This window comes from Brassica oleracea, chromosome C4 (assembly GCF_000695525.1).
Source record: "Brassica oleracea var. oleracea cultivar TO1000 chromosome C4, BOL, whole genome shotgun sequence".
In the NCBI taxonomy this organism is placed as follows: Eukaryota; Viridiplantae; Streptophyta; class Magnoliopsida; order Brassicales; family Brassicaceae; genus Brassica; species Brassica oleracea.
In genome coordinates, this window is record NC_027751.1 from 30,705,335 (window position 1) to 30,714,929 (window position 9,595).

At 31.2% G+C, this 9,595-nt stretch overlaps 1 protein-coding gene across 1 annotated transcript in view; it reads left to right on the forward strand.

Moving 5' to 3' along the window:
- Positions 1-8,820: 8,820 nt before the first annotated feature.
- LOC106338636 overlaps positions 8,821-9,595 on the forward strand; it is a 2,455-nt gene continuing 1,680 nt past the window's right edge. The window contains exons 1-2 of the mRNA XM_013777569.1: positions 8,821-9,009; positions 9,110-9,383. Coding sequence (XP_013633023.1) covers positions 8,821-9,009; positions 9,110-9,383 — 463 coding nt within the window. The remainder of the gene's footprint in view (positions 9,010-9,109; positions 9,384-9,595) is intronic.

The window sequence follows — 9,595 nt, forward strand, 5'->3', positions numbered from 1 at the left end:
GCGCGAAATATGTATTCTAAATATTTTTAGAGTACTATTATTTTTGTAGAACACGTTTTCCCAAGCATATTAGATTAAATGAAAAAAAAAACATATTTCATTTTCTACTTCGTAGAATGCGAATTCTACTTTCCGTAGAACAAAATATGAAATTATCATTTAAACATTTTTATAACTGGAAAAAATATCACTAAGTTAATATAGGTATTTCATCACTATTTACTATTTTTACAATTTTTTTTGTTTGTAAAACTACTTATTTAATTTATTTTTAAAAATATTAAAGGTCAATAGAGGCAAAAATGGTACAAAATAGAAATTAGCCTAAAGGGACAATGTTACCATTTTTTGGCCTAAAAACAATTTTCCCAAGACAATTTTAATTACGATAAGATTTCTGAAAATGTTTACCAACTGTACTAATTCATCTCATCTACTATATTACTAACTATGCAGTAGCATAAACGCAAATTTCAATCAAAGTTGGTCATCTTCGTTCTTGATATATATTTTTCATTTTTTTCATTTTTTTTGTAACTTGAAACGTTTATCAAACACTTGCACCTACAAAATAAAAGATTTATCATCAAATATCTGTAATATTCAGTAGATTACTCAGTTTTATTTTTTATTTGGCTTTTTGTTCTTTCTATTCCAAATATGGTTGCAACAGATAGAAAGAAAAAACGTTACATAAATAAGGTTGGTTTGAAGTGTTTGGCTCACAAGTATTTTGTGTCTCTCTTGTAATTATGATATAAATTTATTATTATTAGAGATTGTTATAATTGCAACATGTGATTATCATTAAATAAATAATTGGGCAATTCTCCATAATAGCATATTTTTAGTTTTTATCTCAAAAATAGGATGAGAAACTAAAAGTACAAAAATAGCATTCATTAACTGTTCAAAATACTCTAATACTCTCAGTAAATAATACAACTAACAAAAAAAAGACGTGTTTTCTCTGACGTGTCTCCTACGATCTCTCTCTCACGACGGCGGCCCCAAGACGACGAGCACTGTCATCAACTCTGGCGACAACGAGCACTTTCATCAACTCCGGCGACGACGAGCACTATCATCAACTCTGGCGACGAAGAGAACTGTCATCATCTCTGACGAAAGCACGAAGCTTTGATTATATTCTCTCTGATCTCTCTCTCACGACGGTGGCACCAAGGCGATGAAATCTAAATCAACTCCGACGACGACAAGCACTATCATCAACTCCGACGAAATCACGAAGCTTTGATTCTCCAACGCCATCTCGGTATGATTCCAAAGTCTAGAGTTTTGAGATTCAAATATGAGGTTTCAATCTTCAATGATAATTGTTTGAGAACTAATAAGTTTGTTTTGATGTATTAATTGAACAGATAGAACAAAACAATTCAGGATTCACTTTGAGCAGTACAAAAGCTAAGGTAATCCATCTTATCTTCTCCAAACGTTTCTATCTTGATGGGATTTGGTTATGCCCTTAACATGTTCAATAGAATGACAAAGCTTTTCTGTGTCATTTTTAAAGCAATGATTGAGAAATATGATTAATGATCCTCTTGAGTTGTGTTGAACACCCAGGTCTTGCGATTATCTCCCGACCTCTTGCCATCATTGATGCTGCTCTTACTGTCTTAAGCTCAGCTTTTCTAACTGACAGGTTATTTTGATTTCTTCTTTAATTTCTACTTTTATATCCATGCTTACATATTCGTTTGTTGTTTGTTTGCATGTATTGAATGCGTTTAGGAAATGTTGCTTTTGACATTGTTAGTCTCTTGTTGCTTGTGCTTGTGAAGCTGTCTAGTGTTCAAAAAAATTTCAGGAAGCATTTGCGTAGTTTCAGGAAAGCCTTCCAGAATATCGGATGGTAAAAAAAATTGAAACTTTTTTGCTTGGTGTCTTGTTCTGCTTAGACATGTTGATATCTTTGGTAGGCTATTGAATTTTCTTATGAGTCTCTTGTTGCTTGTGCTTGTGAAGCTGTCTAATCTTCAGAAAAATTTTAGGAAGCATTTATGTAGTTTCAGGAAAGCCTTTCAAACACTCGGATGGTAACAAATTTTGAAACTTTTTCGCTTGGTGTCTTGTTCTGCTTAGGCATGTTGATATCATTGGTAGGCTCTTAAATTTTCTTATGAGCCTCTTGTTGCTTGTGAAACTGTCTAGTGTTTAGAAAAAGTTCAGGAAGCATTTATGTAGTTTCAGGAAAGCCTTCCAGAAAATCGGATGGTATTTTTCCTTGAAACTTTTTTGCTTGGTGTCTTGTTCTGCTTAGACATGTTGATATCTTTGGTAGGCTATTGAATTTTCTTATGAGTCTCTTGTTGCTTGTGCTTGTGAAGCTGTCTAATCTTCAGAAAAATTTTAGGAAGCATTTATGTAGTTTCAGGAAAGCCTTCCAGAATATCGGATGGTAAAAAAAATTGAAACTTTTTTGCTTGGTGTCTTGTTCTGCTTAGACATGTTGATATCTTTGGTAGGCTATTGAATTTTCTTATGAGTCTCTTGTTGCTTGTGCTTGTGAAGCTGTCTAATCTTCAGAAAAATTTTAGGAAGCAGATCTAATACTAAACACCCTAGATATTCTCGAATCACCCTTAATCACCCTAGCCCATGAATCCAAGATAAGTCTACTCACTAGTAGACATGAATAACCCCAAAACCATGGATTATTCAAGGTTAAACATGATTAGAGAGCAACATAATCACACAAACACAAATAATATATCCGCGCTGGTCTACCCGCATTGGGTCATCATGGGACGTCCAGGGTCGTCCGCGCGGGTCGTCCAACCCGCGCTGGGTTGTCCGCGCGGGTCGTCCAACCCGTGCTGGTCTACCCGCGTCAGCTTCCGTCGTCCAGCCTTCTTCGCCCGCGCAGGTAAGGGAACCCGCGGTGGTCTACCCGAGTTCGACCAGGGTTGATATGCCTCTAGTAAATCGATCATAATTCCTCCAATACAGTTTCAAATGACTTGAAACCACTTCCATTAGAAAGCTAACTCAATTTACTATGTCCTCCCGAAATCTTACTAACAGAAGATATCTTTAAGACCTCCGTACATGTTCATCTTTCACCTTTTTGCACCACAAATGTCTCTAAACACCTCCAAGGATTCCATAGCACACTCCAGCCCCTAATAAAGACTCATGTATGCAAAATGCAACCTAAAAAATGACTAAATCCTAATCTATATGATCAAAATGTACAAGAATGAATGGATAAAATCTTGCAAATTCATAAGATATCAGCAAGATATAAACAAGATGGAAGATTCTGATTTCGGATGGACTGGGCTTGATAAAGAGGATGATACACACGTCACCAAAGAAAAGTCAAGATATAGGTACGCAAATCTATGCATATTAATCAATATGGTATACATATACTTCGTAGTTAGATCTTGTAGATAATACACATACAATTTTGTGAGTGTGAGATAGGAGAAATCATATATCCGTGTGGTTTACATAGCTAGCTCTTGTTTTTTGTTCTTGCAGATATGATGGGATGCTAGATACAAAAACAATGACCAATCCCACAGACAAAACTGTGGTTCATTTGCTGAAGCATCTCATGGAAACAAAAGAAAGTTGTGAAGGGTATATTTCGTCCCATGCCATTTTATAATTGTTCATATAGAGCTTTATACAGATTTATTGTTAACTTAATACCCAAGTGTTGATTTTGTCATCACTCAGTTTAGGTTGATGTGTTAGAAAGGAGCTCGAGGTATTCAGAAGAGTAGCCAACATCTCTCTGCATGTCTAAAAACAATCTCATCTTTGGTCCTTTCATGTTAAGCTTTTATTCTTGTATTACTTGTTTTGTTTTGTGACTTGTTGAATACCCTTTCTTATTACACGTACCTTCATGAGAACTACATTTTGGAAAACTCATGAAGTTTGTTTGCTTTTATATGTTTCTCTTTCAAAACCAGATTTGGTCTCTTATTATAATTGTATGCAATCACTAAAGACAAAAAAGCTTCTCATATCAATCGGTCTAAATTAAAGGAGAAATAAAAATTGTCACATGCTGTAATGAATTTGCCTTTTCTTGAGTTGATGCATTGGTATGTGAAGAAAGACCCAACATGTTCTTTACTGTATGCGATGTTCAGAACCTGTTTCTTGTTCAAACCATTATATATTGATTAATATGCATAGTATTTGTTATGGATGGCTATCCTGAATTGGAACTTAATCTTCCAGCACAACCAAAACAAAATAACATAATCAAAATCTATAAAAAAATTCATTGGATATAGAGATCACCAAATATACTTCATTGTCTACAAAAGAGAGAACACATATCAAACAGAGAACATGGAAATAAGATAACTTGAAGCATTTCAGTAATTCTATCAAAAAAGTGTTAAATGTGGTATCATTATAAAACACACATGTTCTATAGGATAGCTTGTAAAATTTTCAGGATGGGTGTCCAGAAAATAAAATGAGTGTGTTTTCTTGCATAAGTCTGTTTTCGAAGAGAATCAAAAGCGTGTAAGAAATGTTAGACAGTCCTTGTTCATGATGGCTATCCTGAATTGGAACTAAATCTTCCAGAAAAACCAAAACGAAACAACATAATCAAAATCTATAAGAAAATTCATTGGCTATAGAAATCTCCAAATAGAGTTCATTGTCTACAAAACAGAGAACACATATCAAACAGAGAACATGGAAATATGATCAGTTGAAGCATTTTCAGTAATTCTATCAATAAAGTGTTAAATGTGGTATATCACTATAAAACACACATGTTATCTAGGATAGCTTGTGGAACTTTCAGGATGAGTTTCCAGAAAATAAAAGGAGTGTGTTTTCTTGAATAATTCTGTTTTCAAAGAGAATCAAAAGCGTGTAAGGAATGTTAGACAGTCCTTGTTCAGGATGGCTATCCTGAATTGGAACTTAATCTTCTAGAACACCCAAAACAAAACAACATAATCAAAATCTATAAGAAAATTCATTGGCTATAGAAATCTCCAAATAGAGTTCCATTGTCCACAAACGCAAAAAACTTCAGCCATTGGTCGAAATATTTTAAAAAATCACAAGTAAATTTCAAAACGACCAACCACGGAGACATTTAAGTAAATTTGTGAGTATAGAAGGTGAAGATGAAGAAATTCGAATCATAAAATTCAAAACAACTAGAATCCAATGTTACCTTGATAACGAGATAGAGAGACGGATCGAGGACGACGGATCGCAAGGGCTCAGACGAAAACGATCGAGGACGATGCAAGGCTAAACGACGGACGGCGAGACGACAGAGAGAGAAACGGCACAGCTTCGTCGGAGAGGGGATCGTTGAAGACTTCGACGGCACAGCTTTTCGTCGGAGAATCGTCGGAGAGGGGATCGTTGAAGATCTGAAACAAAATGATTTTGAATTATTATTAAATATTTTAGGTTAAATTTAGATTAGGGGTAACAAGGTAATTTGTTATCACTTAATGAAACATTTTTGTCAATTTGGGTTTTGGAGTCTAGATTTGGAAGTAAAGCTTGGTTTGGGTCTATCTAGGGCCATTTCTCTAAATAATTTTTCAAAAGGTATAAAACCAAAATTTTAAATGATATTAAATAAAAATAATTAGGAAAAATATAAATAAAAAGAAGAGTAAATGGAATTTAATGTATTCTCGTGAGTTTTCAACCCTTGGTACTAAAACAAAATTCAATCTGCATAATTGAAAGCTAATATACTATAGCATAAAGTTTCAGGACATATTTCAACCAGCTTTCCAAAGCATATATTAAATACATTAATTATATAGAATATTTATTTAGATTTTTCTAACGCTAAAATAGGAAGTAAGCAAGCATATAGGCGATAATCTCTATAATATTATTTGAGATGTCAGTTTACTACGCGTCGCGTTCACGTTAACTCTCACAGTGGTTGATTACGATGATATTCTTAATGATTCAAATATATCTAATTATTATTATTAAAATATTTTTTCTATTTTTTTCCTTTTTATTTAGGTTTTATTTTTCAAAAACCAATATAATAAAGAAAAATTATAAATTTTAAAAACGAAAATATCTTTTGTATATATAATGTAATTCATAATAAGGAAAGTTCAAAAAATAATCTTGATTTTAAAGTAAAGAAATAATCTTCCCTTTTAAAACATAATTTTAAAACCCTAATATATATTTTAAAAGTATTAAGCATTTTATTTAAATAAATCTATTTCTCAAATTATTACAAAATAATTTAATAACATAAATTAAGATATATTTAATGAATAAAATTTAATTTAATATTTCTTTTTTATTTAAGTCCCCTTTTATATTTTTCAAATTAACATATATGATAAATAAAATATTAATAAAATTTAAGAAGAAGTTGTTTTTATATACATAATGTGATTTCACAAAAAGGAAAGTTTAGAAAAATAATTTTGATATCAAAGTAAAGAAATAATCTTCCCTTTTAAAATTTATTGGTTATATTTTTATGTAAATTTGTACCTATCATTATTTTATTATTTGTTTTTCTATAATTTTCTTTTTCCAAATTAACATATAATAAATTACTAAAAAATAAAAATATATTTACACATATAAGATGAACAACCAAACTAATACAACAAATAGAAATAGTTATACTTTAATTTGACGGAATATATGTAACAGAATATACCCACAAAAATGAGTAACTAGACCAATTCAAAAAATTTATACAAAATCAAACATTAAATTAAAATAATATATTTTATTTATAGTAATATTTTTATACATATAAATTATAGAACACCTTAACATATTACAAATAAATATGAAATTTTCAAATATATTTTAAATATATATATTAACCAACAATTACAATTTAGTATTTTGTATAACTTATATATATATGCATAAGGTTTCAAAGGAATATCATTGTTATATTTATTTATGTAACTTTGAATCGTCAACGCTTTAGTTTACTTTTACTATTTGATTCTCAAAACAACATACATAATCTTACTAAAATATGTTTACAAATCTAAGACAAGAATCAAACTATATCACAATAACAAAATTAATAAAAATTTTAAGATGTACAACAAAAATATTATAGTTGAATCGGAAAAGTAAATTTTATCTAATATATCTAAATAATAACCAAACAGTGAAGATATTATATATCAAAAATTGTACGTCTAATTAAAATAACATAATGTTATTTAAAACCGTTCACATATTAATTACAATATAAATAACTGAAAAATTAAAACTAAAAAATTAATAAATTATTATAATATATTTATTTTATAATATTTATACCTATGCATGGGCACAAGAAAATTACCTATTTTAGACATTAATCTCAAATAACATTCGATATGGAGATTTATCTCCATAGTTTTCAAATTACCGAAGGTGTAAATACTTTAAAAAGAAAAATTTAGAAAATCACTTATTTCAATACTATTTAAAAATTGGTCTGCAAATAAAGGGATAGATACAAAGTGGAAACAAATTAATTAATTTAGGATTCAATGGTTTTATCTCTTAATTAGTTAAAATCGTGCATTTTACTTTCTGTATTTTATTGTTATTTAAAGATTCTGGTAATATTTAATGTATTGATTTAAATTTGGTTAAATAGGTTTTATTTATATATTTTGTTCAAAATTTTCATATAGTGATCTCGTGTTTATATAAATAAATTAAATTTTTATGATATTATGAAGAGAAGTTTCGACTAAGATAAAAAATTCCACAAATTTCATTGATTTGTTTGTACAGATTTAATTTGCTATGAATTAAGAAGAAAATGAGTTGGAGAATTTTGAAGATTTATGGTTTCGTAAATTCTTTTTATGTAATACATTAATTTGAGTGAAAAGTCCATGTTTCGTAAATTCATTTTTTGACATTTGTAAATTCATTTTACTACAGATTATTTGCCTATGATATTAGATACATTTAATAAAGCTACTAGACTTTGACCTGCGCATCCGCGCGGGTGTTTGTTTTAATAATACGTACATTGATTTGTTTTTCATTTCAATAAAGATGAGATATATATATAGTTGTCTTCCGAAAGAGTACGGTAAATATGAATCAGATCGAAATATTTTGTTAGTTGTGATTTGAACATATCGTAGAAACTATATAAATTAACATTCGAAAAACTATAAATTATTAAATTTCTTTGGTCCCGACTTGGGCTGATTCAAAATATGAGACAAATCTATATTTGTAATATACATAATTGTATAAATATCCTTATTTATACAGTGTTTATCGGGTTCAACTCGTAAGGGTAGTAATCATAAGTCAAAATATCACAATACTAAAAGGGACATTCCCTCAAAATCTATGCTGCCACTTCATTAAAAATATTTGGCCAATCAGAAGATTTAATTCTTGGTTTGGGCTTCATTTTTTACGTATGGGCTTCGTGTTGGTCACAATACTAAAAGGGACATTCCCTCAAAATCGATGCTGCCACTTCTTTAAAAATATTTAGCCAATCAGAACATTTCATTCTCGGTTTGGGCTTCATTTTTTACGTATGGGCTTCGTGTTGGTTTTCAATTCGGTTGAGGCTTTGTCGTCTACCTAACCTGGCTCTACGGAGACGAAATCGCGAATCTCTCCGCCTCTTCCCCATTTCTATTCATCTTCTCCCTTGAGTTCTGATCATCCCCTTTTTCACCTTCAGTTTCTTTCCATTCAATTTCGGAATCAATTTTTTCTTAATGGTTTCGTTTCATCTCCCTCCTTTGCTCCTTTATATAAAGTTTTTTCACCCGATCACAAATCAAAACCCTAGATTTACTCGAAACTCGATCGATGGCGATGAAACCACATGGGAAGTCGATTGTCTCCTCCGATTATGACGAAAAAGTCGTGTTCTTCAAAGATCTCTCGCTTGGTCACCAAGAATCTCAGTTGCGGTTTCGGCTCATCCATTTCTGGGAGGCTTGGAACCCACTGAAGAAGACGCTCATCGGCATGGAGATGCTACTCATCGACGAAAAGGTATAGTAATGAATCGTTCGTTATCCTTTCAGAAAAAGTAAATCCTTATCGTTAATCACTTTTTTTAATTTTTTTTTTTTTTTAATGTTGTTCTTCGCAGGGAACTCTTATTCAAGGATTCGTTTCCCCGGGGCGTATCAAAAAATATCTACCCGATATGAAGCGAGGATTTGTTTACAAACTCAACAACTTCTATAGATCCAGAAACAAAGCTGTGTTTCGTGTTGCTGATCATACTGTTACAGTGTCGTTCTCATGGAACTCGGAACTGTCGGTTTTTCGAGACTGTCACATCCCTTTCGATGAAGACAGTTTCCGGTTCCATTCGTATGAGGAGTTTCAAGCTAATTGTAATCTCAAAGGAGACCTCTACGGTAAGCTCTGTAATTCCCTACGTTAATTCTTAACGTAGTTGATTGATTATTGCGTTGCTAGATTATTAGAAGTAATTTTTGGCCTTTGTTACTGCTTAGATATAAATATATATCTCGACTTGATTATTAGACGTATGATTATGCCTTTCTTGCTGCTTAGATATATATATCTCGACTTAGTTGTATTGATGTTTTGGGTTTCTTAAATACTC